This window comes from Vigna umbellata, chromosome 11, assembly GCF_029865625.1.
Source record: "Vigna umbellata cultivar VRB3 chromosome 11, Vumbellata_1.0, whole genome shotgun sequence".
Lineage (NCBI taxonomy): Eukaryota > Viridiplantae > Streptophyta > Magnoliopsida > Fabales > Fabaceae > Vigna > Vigna umbellata.
In genome coordinates, this window is record NC_142175.1 from 22,991,008 (window position 1) to 23,009,882 (window position 18,875).

General features: G+C 34.0%; 1 protein-coding gene across 1 annotated transcript; it reads left to right on the forward strand.

Moving 5' to 3' along the window:
- Nucleotides 1-9,634: 9,634 nt before the first annotated feature.
- On the forward strand, nucleotides 9,635-16,079 carry LOC124821727 (putative methyltransferase PMT16). Its single transcript, XM_047293657.2, has 6 exons — nucleotides 9,635-10,555; nucleotides 12,436-12,646; nucleotides 12,848-13,151; nucleotides 13,392-13,784; nucleotides 14,919-14,996; nucleotides 15,543-16,079. Exons 1-6 carry the CDS (start codon nucleotides 9,842-9,844, stop codon nucleotides 15,781-15,783), a joined length of 1,941 nt encoding a protein of 646 aa, XP_047149613.1. The 5' UTR covers nucleotides 9,635-9,841; the 3' UTR covers nucleotides 15,784-16,079.
- The last annotated feature ends 2,796 nt before the right edge of the window (nucleotides 16,080-18,875 follow it).

Consider the following 18,875-nt stretch of genomic DNA (forward strand, 5'->3'; position numbering starts at 1 on the left):
ATGTGTTTTATCTTCATCATTGTACTGGAATTAATTATTTAAAATATAAATATGAGATTAGGTTTTGTTTTGGATATGATGAAAAGGTTAATAAATACTTAGTTAATAATGTCATTAGATTTACGTAAAAAAGATTTATGTATGATTTATTTAACTTTATATATTTTCTATTTAATTGAATTTTAATATTGGTTAAAGGAGTAAATTAAATTTGATTTTTTTTTTCTGTTAAACTTACATTAAACATGTTTAAAAGTATTATATGTTAACATTTGAATTATTTTTTACTTTAGGAATCCTTGTGTATTCTTTTATTTATATTTTCTTCTTCGGTTTTCCTTCACTCTCCATCTCTCACCATCTTCTTTTAAATATCTCCACTTCTCATCACATTCTTTCACTTTCCACCACATTTTATATTGAAAATTTTGTTTATCTTCTAAAGTCAATTCTTACATGGAGGAGAGATTCCATATGACAATTTTACTTTTGGTATTATATAAATATGATTACCTTTTTTATATCGTGGTATTTTATTCTTTCATAATGATTAAAAAAAATATTTAATGAGAGGTGAATAATGTATGTGGAAGAAAGTAGAGAGAGAAAAACAATGAGTTCTTGTTAAGAAAATAATTAAAATAAACAATAATTATTATATAAGAATAAGACATATATAGATAATAAAAGACTTATCGATGGATTTAATAAAGGAATAGAAATAATCATTGTCAATAGATTTTACCATATCACAATAAGGTTAGTCCGTTAACATCTTTGGTCAAGATAAAGCCCTTAAAATAAGACTTCATTCTCCTCTCGCCACATATTTCACTCTTCTATTGGATGATTATTAAAGCGACACTATAACTTTCAATATGGAATCTATATATCAATACATATACTACTTTAATCACCACCAATCCTCCTTGGATTGGTACCAACCTTTCACATATTACATTCACAAAATCAAACACATTAAACATATCATAAAAGACACATGAAATTTAAGTTAAACTCTAATACTTTTGTTCAATGAAAATATCTACTTGCTCAATGACTAGTGCCTAGAAGCACACTCACCCAACAACCAGATAGCTCGCCCAATGATAATATCATTAGAGCTTATCGAATTAAATTCCCACAAAAGCCACCCAGCGAGACTTGCCTCGCCCAGTTACTTCCAAGTTAGCAAGTTCTGTGACTTTGGTCTCGCCCAACGAGGGTATTCTCGCCTAGTGAGTACCAAGTCAATAACTCTCTGACTTTTACCTCGCATAGGAAATATGTTCTTGTCTAGTGTTTGTCAAGTCAATGACTTTTTTTTACTTTGGTCTCGCCCAAATGAGTGTATTATTGCCAACGACTACTAAGTTAGTAGATCTCTTATTTTGATTTGGTCCAACGAACCTACATAATTTTGCATGACATAATTCTGCAGATTTATGTCATTCAGGCCCTATAAATCAGTTTAACAATCACTACAAATGTCAAAATACACTAATCATCCCTAGATTATACACAACTAAATGACTCAATTACTTTAATTACAGTCTCAACCATAAAGCATATTGAATTTCAACACATATAACTAAAAACAAATCAAATCGCTCACTCAACTCCACATGTCATATTTCATTAGACAACTTAACCAATTATGATATAAGCATACAATAAGTAATTACAAGCTATCTATCACTTGAAAACAATTTAATTAGTTTTCCTTACCTTAAAGACAAACTGAATGATTAAGGAATTCTAAAAACACCTACAGATACATAAGAAGGCTTATATACCCCTATGAACAATATAAATACGATTAGGGTACACTATTATAGCCATTGACCAATTAAGACTCTTATAGAATACTAGACACTACATGCGAGCCAAGTAGCATATGCATAAAAGAACAACCAAACTAAGAAAAGGGGTAGAAAACAAATTTACTTTATGAAAAAAACTGTTAAGACAAAAGTGAATAGTTCACCTCAAAAATCATCCTAGTAGTCTTTGATCTTCAAACAGATACACAAACATTATAAACTTTAGAAAAAGGAAAAAAGTTCTAGAAGAATTTTTTTTTTTAAAGAAATAATGTATTTTTAAAATAATCAAACTCTTTTATAAAAATTATATTTATCTTTTTAACTTTTATTATTAAAGTAATAAAGTATAAACACATTATCAATTATAAAACTTTATGTTCTGAAAAGTTATCGATATTTTTTATGTTTGACTTTTGTTGAGTTAACGGTTGAACGAGAGACGTAACAAATTCATTTTGCACTACTAATTTAATAAATTTTAAAACTTTATTATTAAAAAATAATATAGAAATCAAAATAAATTATAAAACGAAATATAGAATTGAAATCACTAATTGAATTAAGATATAAAATAAATAAATTTTTTTCTCTAATTTTTAGTTAAAAGTAATATTGATCTTATATAAATTGAACTCGTCTTAATGTTATTAAGTCTTTCCTGTAATAATTTAACCTAATTTACATATGATATCTAGTGTAATAACCATGATTGAAAATGATAGTATAGTGACTCATTGAAGTTTTCATCATGGTTGTAATTGACGAGCCCGTGACTATGATTTGATAATGAATGATGAAATTCACATGGGTCCCATGTGCAGTTGTGGGGAATGTTGACCCATTCAGATGCTTCATATATACATACTATATTCTGAATCCAACACCATTCATAACTCCCAAAAACAATTTCTTGACAAACTAAGACAAAGAAGATAAAATAGTCATAACCCTCACTAATATACTTACATCCCTAGTTTGTGCAAAACAAGTAACATCCAAAGCATTAACATGTACGAAACATCTTCCATTTATAAAAAAACATCTCATCCGATGAATATAGAATGTGATATTCTTCGTATGTCTCGCCAGCTGTGGAAAAATTGTTTGTATTTGCCCTGTTTAGTAAGCACTATGCAAATATTTCTATCTTTATAATACTTATTTTTTGTTAGTTTTCTAATCAAATGCCACCTCTTTAAGCTATTCTTTATATTCTTTTACCTAATTCTCTAAATATTCCTCACATAAAGCTAATCCCTTCCTTATATATAAGTGAAAACTTCAAACTTTTTACTTCTTCCACTTGGGAAATTATTATTTCTTATACCGTAATTTATAATTCTTAAATATTTATTATGTCATATTTTATGACCTTTGTCTAATGATTTGTTGGTTTTGTAATATTATAGTTTTTAATAGGTTTAATATCTATTTTGGTCCCTCGGTTTGTAGGGTGTGTTTAAAGTTGTCCTCATTTTTTTCAAAAGTTCACAAACATCCTATATTTTGCAAAAACAGTTTAAATTGATCCTTTTTGCTTACGGCGTTAAAAGACTGACGGCAGAGTTGTTCTGCTGGCCAAAATTAAATGACCTGTCCAATTAGGCCAATTAGTTGGCAAGCTCAGCAAGTAAGAGACTGCCACGTGGCAGCTCCCCTTTCCACTCAAAAGCTTTATCACACTTCTTCATCTTCTTCAATCACTGTAATCATCGTCACCATTAACAAATCACACTGTAATTCAGTTGCCAAGAAACACAAAATTAAAGTGAGGGAGAAAAACCTTCAAAGGGTGAAGACCAGCTTTGAGTTCATGAGATTGTTGTTCTTTGGTTTCTTTGCTGCTTGAATCAAGTGTCGACGCTAATTGAGACTAAAGTTTGATGAGCGTTTTCGAGGTTATTGGCATTGTTGTTCTCTGATTCCTTCTTCTCTGTTGTGAAATCCATAATCGCACGTTGCTTCCCAAACCCTAATCCCCTTTTCCACTTTTCCCAAACCCTAATCGCATGCTGCTTTCAAACATAATTTAACCTATTTTTATTTATGTTTATTCAATTTTGTTTTACTGGGATAAAAAACCTCACTATCTTCCAATCCTAGTGTCTCACCCTTGCCATAAACCAACATCGTCGCCGCCTCGTGCGCCTCCGCTCTCTCCACTACTGCACCGCGCCCATCTCCCCGCCCTTCCCACAATTTTTATTTGCAGCTCCTGGCTTATAAGATGAAGTAGCATAATTCATATGCTTGGGTTTAGCAGATGATGAACAAACCCATGAACTATTATGTGTATATGAATAATTAAACAGAATAGTGAAAAATGTCTGGTTGTGTTTATCCCTTTTAATAACCTTGGTATATTTTAAAACACAAATTTGGAATTTGATTTGTTCTGGCAAGGTGAGGGTGCAGGGTGAGGGCGTAGAGGTAGGAAGAAATGGTGGAGTTTGAGGAAGTAGAGAGAAAAAGTTTTTCCACCAGAGAGAAGAGGAGGAGAAGGAAGTTGTAGAAGAGTAAGAGAAATACAGAGCAAAGAAATCGAGAATGCCATGTAATAAATAAACTGTACAGCTCATTCAGGTTTCGTCAGGTAAGCAACTCTACCGTTAATTTTTGAACACCGTAAGCAAAAAGGACTAACGTGAATCGTTTTTGCAAAATATAGGACGGTTATGAACTTTTGAAAAAAAGGAGGACAACTTTGAACACACCCTACAAAATCAGGGACCAAAATAAGTATTAAACATTTTTAATACATTAGATGTATGATAGTATTCTGTCCCTGATACGAGAATGTTTAGCATAATGTTTTGACTAAAAAATTTGCTTTATAAATTTAAATGTAGTTATAATATTTATTAAATAAAGCTAATTTAATATTTTTCTTTAAATTAATATAATTTTTATATGTTAAAATTTAAATGATAAAAGAAGATTAAAGAAGGTAAAGGAAGAAAAGAAAAATAAAAGGGTTCTAAAATAAAAACATCATCCAAATTTAGATAAGTAAAATTTCTAAATGTTAATGTGAAAAGGAAAAAGAAACTAGTTTCACTAGTGTAGAAATAGCCTTTAACGTCACCCCTTAGACGTCGGATCATACAATATCCAACGTAAAACATTAACTGTTGGCATTTTAGTAAATAAGTTGGCCTTGGCGACGTCAGTTCATGGGGGGCCCGACGTCTAGACGTCGGTTACAAGTGCATAACCGACATCTATACATTAAACCACAACAGTTCGTACAATTAGACGCCAAAAAGGGAGCGCCAGAATGTGAAAAGTCATTTTTTTCGCCATTTAAACGTCGAATCCCACTACACCGACGTCTAGATAGTCATTAAGACGTCGGTCCCCCTTACATCCGACGCCTAAATGGCCTGACAGGGTAGGTGAAAAGTTGTTTTGGACGTCGGCTCCCCTTACATCCGACGTCTATATACACCGCGAATATTAATTTTTAGGTTTAATAGCCTATTTTGTCCCCAGTTTTGCTCAATAATGTCAATTCAGTCCCTCATTTTAAAAGTGTTTGAAAGTGTTCCTTAGTTATTAAAATTTGCGTCAAAATCGTCCCTTCCGTTAAATAAAATCAAACGGAGTTAAAGCATTGATGATCTGGAATAGTGCAGTGATAACATGTCAATTTAAAGTTGTATCATGGTGACAGTTATATGTTAACGTGTAGAGTTTTTTTAATTGGAAAAAAATTAATTTAGGGCACTACCACGTCAAACTCCTTCTCCTCCAAAATTGGCCCCAATTCGTCTTCACATTCCTGGGCTCCTTCTTCTGCGACGCCACCGTCACCACCGCTAACCCCTTGAAACATTCAAGCTTCTTCTTTAAAAGCTTAAGCTTTCTTTCTGCTTTGTCTCTTAGTTTAATCTCTTCTTTTAAGCTTCTTTTCCAGCTCATTAAACTGCTAAAACCCAAGATTTTTATTTTCAATTTTAGGGAGACAAAAATAAATTCACAAAAGAAAATTTATCTAGTAAAAACCAGAAAGTTATGTCATTTTGTTTTCCTAATCTAAATTATCTTAAGGAAACAAGAAACAACGTATGAAAATGACCTTGTTGCATAATGATTCTGTTTGTTCTTTGGCAACCTTTGAAGCCTGTCTCTCTGCTAATAATCTCCCTCTGAGGCACTCGAGAGCAACCCACCCATCATGTTCTTCCGTTTTCTTGCCACTAATTACTCAAAACAATGCGAATTCCATTTTATTTTTTTTCTTGGCAATGAGATAACCCATTTGAAAGAAGGTCCGTGAGAAAGAGAATTGAGAAACCCACCTCTATGTGTGATTCTGCTTGACAGTGGCAGGTGTTATTGGCTTGTTCTCTATCCTTTGGCTGCAACAAGTTGTCCTCTTTATGTGTTGTAGACAAGTACTATTGCTGCAACAATCACCGTAGGACGCCTGTGTTATGATGTGTTTGGCGTTGGAGGTCGCGGCTTGCTTGGCCACCTCCGCCGGAGTGTAGAAGGGGTTAGTAGTGATGACGAACGACTCCAACCAGTACTCTTATGGACGCGTCTTCTATCCCACAAAAGTTCTCATCACAAAACTTCTTCCAATTCCTCATCCTCATCCATCACTTCATTCTCAACCTCTTTTGTCTTCTCTGTCTTGCCGCAAATCACTACCAGTCTTTGCTCTGGCCTCGCCTTCGTCCTCTACAACACCACCAACCCTCTCGGGGCCCTCGCCAGATAGTACTTCGGCCTATTCACCAACGCCACCTCCCCCACCTTTTTCCCCCTTGTCGTCGTCGAATTTGACACCAGCTAACGAGGGAGTTGAACACAACACGGGGAGGTTCCCAACACCACACGAGTGGTAGGGACGCTGGGTTACTTGGCGCTGGAGCTGGCCACGGTTTAATACGCGAGTAATTTTGGGTTGTTCCTTTGTTCTTTTCTGCAGGTCTTGGATAGGATGTTTAAGTTTGGGGTTCTTCTTCTTTGCAGATCGGCAATGCGAATTAGGGTTTCAATTTGGGACTTTGTGGTCTTGTTCTTGGGTTCTTAATTGGGAATTTCTTGTGTATCTGCAATTACAATGAATGAAATTAAGGTTGTGATTTTGTTCTATTTCGTTTTTCGATTTGCGAATGTGAGATTTTCCGTTTTGAGTTTGGGTCTGGGAGTTTTGTTTGATATGCGTTTGAGTTTCTTTGAGAGCTTGGTTGCGTCTACGTTGGGTTTGACCATGAGGATGTCCACCTTCGAGGTATGGATGACAGTGAATCCTTAGGCTAATCCAGGTTGAACCTAGATGGGGAAGCTTCCCTAGCCAACCTCTCGCATGAGTCATAGAGAAAGGGAACGAAGCATCTCTATTGTGCCAGCCCAATAATGACATGTAAGCATTATATGTTGCCAGATCATCAATCCATTAATTTCGTTTGGTTCTATTTAACAAAAGGGATGATTTGGACACAAAATTTAATAACTGAATACCACTTTCAAACACTTTTAAAACGAGGGACTGAATTGACATTATTCAGCAAAACTGGGGACAAAATAGGCTATTAAACCTAATTTTTAAATTGAATGGACGTCAAATTAGTGAGGGCACCGACGTCTTGATTCTTGTTAAATCAGAAATCACGAATCCGCAGTTACGCGCACTTCATCGTCTTCCTCCTTGCCTTTTCTCTCTGCGGCGTTGCATTTCCAGGTGCGTCTTATCGCTTTTGAACCGTTTAAACTTACTTTTACTCCGATTAAATTAGTCTTTGATGGATTATCTTCCATTTGAACCGATTAAAATATGTTTTCATTGTGTTTTGGTGCAGTTTTTCTCGTGTCTTTGGTAGAGCTGTCAAAACGGGTAACCCGGCCCAACCCAACCCGATCCACCATGGGTTGGTCACTTAGTGAGCCAACCCAACCCAAGTCATTTATTAGCGAGCCAAAAAAATTCGAACCCGACTTGACCCACCACGGGTTGATGGGTTAAACGAGTTGGCTCATTGACTCATTTAATTAACTTTTTTTTCACCCTATTCTTCTCAGATTCTTATAACATGTTCCTTTGATCGATCAAATTGAAACACTAATAATTGGACCAATTGATATAAAAGAAAATGAAACAAAAGAAATATATTGTTATATATATTCTAAGCTATCCATAATAAAATTTTTGCCAATTTAGTTTAATGAGACATACACAACCGTTTGACCAAGAAACTACATATAGCCGTTAACAAAAATATATAGCACAAGATAAAACTGTCATGCTTGTAGATAGGTCTAAAAACAAGATAAAACAAATGATATATTACTGAATTATCCAATCTATAATATTATCCATCTATTAAATTGGAGTTCTGAATGGATAAATCCACAATATTATGCTCTCTTGAAGCATCTTCTTCTTTATCTCCATCTATTATATTATCCAATCTATAATCTTAGGGTTTTATTTGCAGAGGAAAACTTTTGGAAGACAGCAGCGCGAAAGGCTCTATTGCTAAGTAAAGGTTGTGCATTTTGAATAATTAATTTGATTTCAATAAAAAAAAAGGATTTGAATAATTAATTTAATTTAATTAAAAAAAATAGGTGGGTTGGTGAGCTAACCCGACCCACCATGGGTTCAACCCGTGTGAGTCGGGTTTTTAGTGAGCCGGGTCAAAATTGGATCGCATCAAAATATTTGCATTTTTTCCAACCCAACCTGGCTCAAACCCATGGTGAGTCGGGTTGGCTTATGGGTTTCAACCCATTTTGACGACACTAGTTTTTGGGTAGCGTAGTAGCACATTCTCCCTTTGCTAGTTTTCTTGTAAGAAACGCTTGCGTCTTTTAGATCTTTTATAGCATTTCAACCCAAAACCGAACCTGGGTCCTTGCCTAGTTCTCATGTCACCGTATTCTTTTTCATTGGCGGTTGGAATGGAACTAGGCAAGGACCCAGATTCGGTTTTCGGTTGAAATGTCATAAGAGATCCAAAAGACGCAAGCTTTTCTTATGAGGAAACAAAGAAGAAGGTGCTACTACGCTATCCAATGACACGAGCTGCAGTAGACGTCGATTAATGCTATGTCTGACGTCTATAGTGTCCTTAGATGTCGGTTTTGGTGTAATATGACGTCTTTATAAACGTCGGACTCTATAGGTCCAACATTCCATTAACGTCATCCATAAAAGTATCGGATCGGGATCTGACACTAAAAACCAAAAGTAATATACGTCTAAAGTCTTTTCTACACTAGTGTTCTATCTAATAAGGATGAAAATCTAAATGAATAAAAGAAAAAATTAAAATAAATATAAATCATAAATATAAATATAAATTACTAATTAATCATACTTTTTTGAATAACACCAAAAAAATTGGCTAAAAAAATTAACAACCATATTAATTATTGAAGTGACAGGCTATTTTATATTCTTTTCCTTCTTTTTAATATATTTTTGATATTTTAGTTCTTTTGTAATGTATTTCTGCCTTGCTAATTTGAATTTAAATTAAATTCTCAATAATCAGACATGTTAAATATTTTAACATTACCCTTTCTTGGAATAAAATTTTGGACAATGCCGGCGTCTATCTATCTATATATATATATAATATATATATATATATATATAATATATATATATATATATATATATATATATATATATATATATATAATTTTGCACAGTTGAATTGATGTCCCTTTCTTTTTCAAGATCTCTAGCGGCACAGTGTTATACATGATTTTTCAATCTTAAAAGATATTTTAACATAATCATATCTTGATATTTTTGTTTTCAGAAAAATGAAAAGACGAAAATGAAGAAGATGAAATAGAGAGAGAGAGAAAAAGGAAGAAGAAAAGATATCCGTAGTGATTGGGCATCAACTTGAACATAAAAGTTCAAACACAAACTGTTACAAACAAATGAACCTAACCAATAATCAACAACCAAAGGTACTTCATTATCGTCTTCATAACTTCAACCTTCTTCTCTCTTTCTTCACTTCAACTCAACAACAAACTCAAAAGCCATGGCAAACACTAATAACTTCTTAACCCAATTCTTAAACTGCACTTCAAAAAAGCCAAATACTTTAATCACCAACCTCTACTTCTGCACCTTCGCCACCTTCCTCTTCACCCTCTGTTACTTCCTTGGTCTATGGCACAACTACCCCACCACCACCGTCACCACTGCCACCGTAGCCACCGCCTCCAACCTCTGCTTCAATCCCACCACCAACTCCACCACTACCACCACCTCCGCCGTCCCATCATTCACCAACCTCGAATTCGCCGCCCACCATAACATGCCGGACCCGCCTCCCACCGCGGCGCGTGGACCACACCTCCCTCCCTGCGCGTGGTCCTACTATGAGTACACCCCCTGCGAGGACCAGAAGCGCTCTCTCCAGTTCCCGAGGGCCCGACTCGCCTACCGTGAGCGGCACTGTCCGGCGGCGGAGGATGTACTCCGGTGCCGGATTCCGGCGCCGTACGGATACAAACAGCCGCTGCGATGGCCGGCAAGCCGCGACGACGCGTGGTTCGCGAACGCCCCGCACAAGGAGTTGACCGTGGAGAAGAAGGGGCAGAACTGGGTCCGGGTCGAGGGGGACCGGTTCAAGTTCCCCGGTGGTGGGACTATGTTTCCACGTGGCGCAGACCGCTACATTGATGACATTGGAAAGCTTGTTAATCTCCGAGATGGGTCTATCCGAACCGCTATCGACACCGGTTGTGGGGTACGTTCATGTTATTTCTTCAACCGGAATCCCGGTTCGCCTCTTCCCGAACCGGTTCCGTCTCAAACTCTTTCTTTTTCCTCAGCCGGAGCCATTCCTTAATATCATGCATTAACTCCAGTATTTGTCATTTGGCTAATGTTCGATGCATAATTAACATGATTTTTAACACTTTTAATACAACACTATTATTTAAATTTTAGCAAAAATTTATAAATAAATCTCTTTGTTTCATCAGTAATATGAAAAATCTTTTAAAAATGTCAATTGATTACAATAGTTTTTGAGAAATTTTTACTTAAAATCTTAAAAAGTAGTATAATTATTTATGGATTTTGTAGGTTAGAAAATTTAGGTTTATGACGAAGGTTGAGTAGACCGGTTTATGATGAACCGGGTTTACTTTTGTTCTTAGTTCAAGGAATACTGAACTCTCGGTATGCACGAATGGTATTTCCCCCTTCATATTTTATGATGAATTTTAGGAATAATTCGATTTTTCATTTTAAAAATTTGAAATGGTAATGTGGGTTCATGGTGATATTAAATATGTGATTGGGATGCTTACTTGTATTTTCTTTTTGCGAAAATATCATTTTATTTTCAATTTGTTTTTTTATATATTTTTACAAGAAACTAGGAGTGTAAACATGGTAATTTAGGACAGACTAACTTATTTATTTATTATATATAATTTTTAATTATTATTTTAAAATAAGCTTATAATTTTATTATATTTTTAATAAATAAAACGTAGAATAGAATACAATGCCTTTGACGAAAGTTCCTAAGTGAGTTGACTTATTTTGGGAATATCATATTCTTGTGGACGAACGGCTCGTCGTTTCTTAAATGGTTTGACGAAGTTTCCTAAGAGGAAGAATAGTTAGGAAACAAATCGGTGAAATATGTTTTTAATTTTTAAAATTTGACATGAAATTAAAATTTATTTTTGATTAAAATTTTGATATATTTTAGTTTTTAAATTTAAGAAATAAAGAAATATAATTATTTTAAATATTTTTGATATATAAAACGTGTTTTTTAATTGACATGTAAACAAATTTAATATAGCTAAGTTAAAAAATATATTTATTTATTTTTTAAATTTTAAAATTAAATTGTATTAAAGTTTTTAACATGTCAAAATTTAAAAACAAAAAAGTACGATGAGATCTTATTTGTCTATGTTACTTTTATTTTTTTCATTTTTCTTGTTGGTCTTATAAAATGAGTTTAAAATAAGTGAAAAGTTGGAAAGTCAAGCTATTTATACGCTGGCGACATCGTATATACGCTGAAACATAGTATAATGTATAAATGGATACAGATTAATGTGTATTAGTTACATCAAATTTACTTTTTTTTTTCACTTTTCATTTTCCCAAATGAGAAAGAGAATAATAAAAGAAAAATCTTCTAATCCTTTACCTTCAAATCAAAGAAAAGCATAATTATTGAGATAGAAAATTTGCTATCTTATCGGAAAGCATGTGCCTTTTTTGGCTCAATGATTTAACTATACATTGCAATATTAAATTACTAGACAGTCCAAACTTGCTTTTGGTTCACTTTAAGGCAATCATAATCTGCTTTTCTATTTGTCTTTAAGTTGTTTGTTGAAATGCATGTGAGAGGGAAAAGCACAATAAGAAATTGACACATTGCAACCTAACCATCTCAATCATGCATTCCATTTCCTAATCTACAAGTTACCTACCCAGACTTCACAAGTTCACACCTTCCTAGAAATAGTAAAAATAATAATTTTATTATCATGTAATCATAAATTATTTTACAAGATAAAATTATTGATTTTTGTATTAATATCTTTAAAACTCATATCTAGAATTTTGCTGTGTGATATTTAAAACTATCAGGTTGCAAGCTTCGGAGCTTATCTTCTATCACGTGACATTTTAACAGTGTCATTTGCACCAAGAGATACTCATATATCACAGGTTCAGTTTGCTCTTGAACGAGGTGTTCCTGCATTGATTGGAATCCTTGCCTCAATCAGGCTTCCATACCCTTCAAGAGCCTTTGACTTGGCTCATTGCTCACGCTGCCTCATTCCCTGGGGCAAGTATGGTACACCCATTAGTCCCTAAACACTCCAAGGTCATATTTTGATGAATTTTTCAACAACTGTAAAAAATAGAAAGCTGAACTAATTAAATTTTTTGTATGAATGAAAATTAGATCATATGTAATCTGTAGAATTTTTCTCAGAGTGCCAATGATTTTGTGTGAGTGAAAGTGACAGTGCATTATTGTTTGTGGTATTGGCAGAAGGAGTATACTTGACTGAAGTAGATAGAGTGTTACGTCCAGGGGGGTATTGGATTCTATCAGGGCCACCAATAAACTATCAGAATCATTGGAGAGGGTGGGAAAGAACTCGTGAGAGTCTCAGAGATGAACAAGATGAGATTGAGGATGTGGCAAAGAGTCTATGCTGGAAAAAGTTGGTGCAGAAGGATGACCTTGCAGTATGGCAGAAGCCAACCAATCATGTACACTGCAAACTCAAGCGAAAGATCTTCAAGACTAGTAGACCCTTCTGTGGTGTGGCACAGGATCCTGACACAGCATGGTAATATCACAGTTTTAATTCAGATTTTGATGTTCATCTCATCAAGGCTAATAAGTTGAACAAACTAGATCAACATATTGGGCTGGTATATTAGTAATTGTCATATATAATGTTAGGGGTTGTTTGGTTGGAACAAAACAGTTTCTGATTTTTATTTTGATTATAAAAGTTCAACCTTGTTTTTACTTTAATGAACACTTTCCTTTATGTTTTTTCTTCATCAAGCCATTTTCGTTGCAGGTACACTAAGCTGGATACATGTTTGACCCCACTTCCTGAGGTAAAGGACATCAAAGAAATTAGTGGTGGAGGGCTGTCTAAATGGCCTAAGAGACTAACTTCAATTCCCCCAAGGATTAGGAGTGAAAGTTTGGAAGGAATAACAGCTGAGATGTTCACAGAAAACACTCGGTTATGGAAAAAGAGAGTGGCGTACTACAAGGGATTGGACCATCAGCTAGCAGAACGTGGAAGATATAGAAACCTGCTTGATATGAATTCTTACTTGGGAGGCTTTGCAGCTGCACTGGTTGATGATCCTGTGTGGGTTATGAACATTGTCCCTGTTGAGGCTGAAATCAACACCCTTGGTGTTGTATACGAACGTGGATTGATTGGAACCTATCAAAACTGGTATGCTTTTCTTCCTTTGCAGAGGAAATCTGAGTTGTTTGTTAAAAGAGAAGCAATACAAAAAGCAACATTTTTGTATGCATAATTAGATGAGCAGCAAGCATTTTCTTAGTTGATAGATTGAAACTTTTTATGTGGTCAAGGACCTATATCACTTATAGATTAATTACACCTCTGTTGAAGTGTCACAGTTCAGATATGTTTTTCACACTGCCACTAACACTTGTCTGATATAAATCAATGATCAGACACTTTTAGATTCTAATTCAATATTTAATTATAAAATCGTTTGTATTGGTTCATACCCTTTTACAAATATTCAAAATTATGTTTCACTTGTTTTAGTCTCATTCTCATAGGATAATTACAAAACCTAGTAAGCTAGTTTGAGAAATAAATGTACCATTTTTAGGTAGGTCAAAATTGGTTAACGTGGTAGGTCAATTTATTCAACCCCTTTTATTACATGGATTGTGGATCACATACCGATTTGCCCATTTTTTTTATTTATTTTAGATTTTGATGAATTGTTTAGTTGAATATAAGTTTGCTAGTAATAATATTTTGTGTGGATTGTATATATTACACTCTTTATGTTAGGTTCTAGAAAACAAATGTGTCAAGATAATTTAAAAGGATAACATCGTGTAATTATGACATTATGGTTCTGTTTGGATAATTTATTTATATAATGAGTCATTCATTATTCTTATAACACTCTTTCTATTTTCTTAAACATGTTATGAAATAATGCCTCTTAATTTTTGTAACACTCATGTTCAAAAGGTAATGAATACATAAATTGTTTCTTGTGTTAGGGTGTGGGCTTGTAGGGTATCCTTTGTCATGATGTTTTGTACATTTACAGTGTTGTGTTGCGTGTCCGTGACAAAATCCATCTTTCACAGCTTACCACCGACAGCAACATTATGACAATGGGAGTTTAAATAATACCTGCTTTTGTGTGCCAGTGCCACACACCTTATTTTCTATCCTTTGTTATCTTTTACTATAGACAGAACACTGTTTCACGGATCCAATCCTTTTATCTTGTACTACAAAAATTAAATTTAAAATTCTGTATATGGATGGTATGGTTAAAATCCATAACTCACTATTTTGTTCTTCTTTCAGGTGTGAAGCCATGTCCACTTACCCCCGAACATATGACTTCATACACGGTGATTCAGTTTTTAGCCTCTACCAGAACAGGTAACACTAAGAACCGATTATATGTAATGGCCAAATCTAGAGAACTTGTTTACTCTAATATGTTTCTAAATCTTTTTTTCTCAAATTAATCAGTTTTCTAGTGCAATACTGACAAACAAATTTCCTGATTAATATGAAAAATAATCTGTATAAGTTATTTCTACTCATATTTAATATGATATTAGAACATAATTTTTAACTTTAATATGATATCAGAGCATAGTCTAATCATTGTACTGTTTTCAATAAATTATGAAGTTGTTATTAGACCATATTCATATTTAGTTTTACAGATTTCACACTCCATGTAATTGGATTGAGTTAGACCAATCAGGTTCTCAACTTGAATGAAGTATTATAGGTCACGGACAACATGAATTGGGGAAAACTCAAGTTCTACAAATCATTAAACACAAACCAATCCTAAATAACACAACCTGTGTTTCTAGTTACCTTAAGAAAAACCTTAAGTCAAAAAATGTGACTAACAGACTATAAGTCAAAAACTGTGAAATTTTACTAAGTTTTTGAATTAATGTGCTACAGATGTGATATGGTGGACATTCTTCTAGAGATGGACCGGATTTTGAGGCCAGAAGGTAGTGTGATTTTGAGAGATGATGTGGATGTGTTGACGAAGGTGAAAAGCATTGCAGATGAAATGCAATGGGATGTCAGAATTACAGACCATGAAGAAGGACCTTATGAGAGACAAAAGATACTGATAGCAGTTAAGGAGTATTGGACAGCCCCTCCTCCAGAGAGAGACCAACAGAGCAAGCACTAGTTTGATTCTATTCTTTTCATGTCAATTTTCTCACGAATCAATTCTTTCAAACCCCGATTTTTGTGAGTGATGCAAGGTGAAACTTTCTTTGCAAAATTATGGCCCCTGGAATGTTGAGGCATTCTTTCATCAAATTTTAATATAAAGGTAAGGGATGTAAATTGATAGGAACAGGAAAAGGAACTGGTGATGAGTAAATACCAATTGTAATGTTTCTCATGTTGTCTCCGTATGTTGCCATAACATGCGTCTTGTCTCCTTACATAGAATGACATCCGACATTTTTTAATGTTTGATTACTTTTGTTCCCTTGTTCAAAAGCTATTAAGTACTGAATATCATAATGTCCTAACATATCGGTTCTATTTATCTCCATGCCATGAAGTATCAAAAATATTGTGTTAGGTACTTGGGCTTGAAACCTAACAAGAACACACTCAGAAGATATGGAAGAATGGATTTTTCTATTATTCACAGTAAAAGAATCCTTTTTACAAAGAATAGGTTGGGAGCATAACCTTCCTGGTTGAGGACATAATCTCCTTCTACAGGTTAAAGATCTGACTTTACACAATATACTCTGTATCCTTTACAGAGTTACAAGAGCTCTATTTATAGCAGTTCTGACTCGTTCCCCTTTTTACAACTGACACAACCGACACCCCGCATGCCCTTAACTTTTAAACCCAATCTATCCTATTATCCTAGATCCTAACATATTGTCTGCAATTTCGTACCCTTGATCCTGTTTGCAATTCAATACTTTCATCTGGTTTAACATGTTTAACCAAATAACATCAGAAAAATACATATTATACATAACTTGCAAGCACCAAGCCCAATGTCACTGACAGCAAAAACTGGATATAAAATTCGCTTGGTGTCTCTATGAGTGTAGTGAAGTTCAGGTTCTCTAACTCTAACATTGACAAGTTATGATGAGTTTTGGTTTTTCCAAAGCACCATCATATTCACAGGAATGAAGGTAGATGAATGGAATCTATCCATTGATGCATTGACCTACTGATTTGACCAAGTTAATGACTGCCAATGTTTTGAAAATTCGTAGTAAAACGCCATTCAAAGTGAAAACCATTTCAAGCTGAAAATACTCTTCAAGTGTTTTTGTAATTAGTGGGAAAGATAGGTGAAATATTTTTTACTGCATGACATATTACAATGTTCTCGTGACTCTGATTTTTCTGTCAATGTGGTCGTACTTGGTAGTTCCCGAGATGGATTACACAACTTATCAAAAAACTGTGTTTCATATTTAATGTTGCATTTTTGTTTGATGCATAATTAGAGTTTGCATGCATTATTTTGAATTCACTTGTGGGCATGATGAATTTGCTTTGCAGTTCACGATGAATTTGCTTTGCAGTTCACGATGAATTTTTTGTTCAATTCAAGCAGAATGATCGAAAAGCGCGATTTGACTAGAGATAAAAAAATGTGATTAATCTCTTTTCAATCCCTAAGCTTCGACAGAATAAATTTAGGAAGTCAAAAAGGTAAGAGGGTGCACATATTCATCCAACCAATCTCAAACTAAAATCTCAGATCTTTTCATTGCACTATAAACGAATGATGAAAATACGAAACAGAAAATCAGATGCATCAAATGATAATGTATTTTTGTTCAATAGCCAATCATTTCCTTTCAAAATGAAATTTTTTAATGATAAGTGACTTTTACACAACAAAAATTACTATGTACATAAAGTGTTTTTTTAATTAAATATGTTTCTTTAAAAGTAACTTCCACAACATTTATTTTAACTAGTTATTTGAAGTGGCTTATGAAAAAAAGTCATTTTCAGTTAATTTTAATTTCCTGTTTTTTGTTAAAATAGTTTAAGTAATGAGTGATTTTTTTTGTTAAGACTTACCAGAAACAGACCTTTTAAACGTTGCCAGAAACAAACCTTAAAACTTACCAGAAACAATCATGACATGAAAACAAAATAACACAACCTCGTTAAAACGTTAGCGGTTAGGATTCATGTAAACGTTGGGTCGTATCACAAAGCGAAATTATATATTTGCCACGCATTCGCCAATTCATTATCATAATCATAAAAAAGTATCAGAGTAACGCTTCACACTTCTCTGCTCCAAATTCAAACTTAACCATGGCAATGCTGTTTTTCTGTCGCAGAATTCATCCACTCTTCGTTTTCCTCTGCATAATCCAGAAAATGTGCCTTTTTCATATCTTCTTACTCTTTGCTTCACTGTTTTGCAGGAACATCAATTTGAATGAAGCTAAGAATGCCCATTTTGCAGAAGTATGAGAACTCGGTTCATAAAGCTTCTTTTGTTTTCTTTAATGTTAAATATTTTCTTGGAAATTGAAAATGTACTAAACATGTCTCTTACTACTTTTTCCGGTGAAGGGAAAAATCTTGCACTGTTGGAAATAAGGAATAATTGGTGAAAATTGACTTTCTGTATACTAACATCAAGAATCTTTAACATATTGTTTGGGAGTTCTGTTCTTACAGTTTTCTAGAATTCACCTGGCTTTCAATAAAAATCAACGAAGATGGAAGTAAACTGATTGCAATCTATAGAAGGAAAATGTTTTTTTAACAACTTTTCTGTAGGTTTTCTAATATTCATTATATTTGTATAATTGAATTTCTTCTTTTCCAATCTTTCTGATTCTTTTTGCTGAGTTGAATTTACATGGAAAAGAAAGAGAAAGCAGTACGCGAGATTATGGAAGAAGAGGAAGAGCTTCAAGTTCATGATTTAGTAGAAAATAGAAAGAAAATCAACAGTAGCAGAAACCCATAAGAGGTGTGTATTCCTGTAAGCCCGATCGTTTTTTTCATACACATATACAAGATCAGTTTTTATTATTAAAAGAAACAATGTTACCCTCTGAAGTTTTTTGAATATTCATTTTACTTGTAGAATTCAATGTCTGTCCACTTGCCTGTGATGGCTGATGTTGCTTTTCCTAATTCTTTTCAGGTCACTGACGATGACCTTGTGTCACCACAAGCTGTTGAAGAAAAGGAAATACATCTGTTGACGAGTTTCTGAGTTCCTGCCCTTGTGACATGAATATTTGCTTCTGCTGT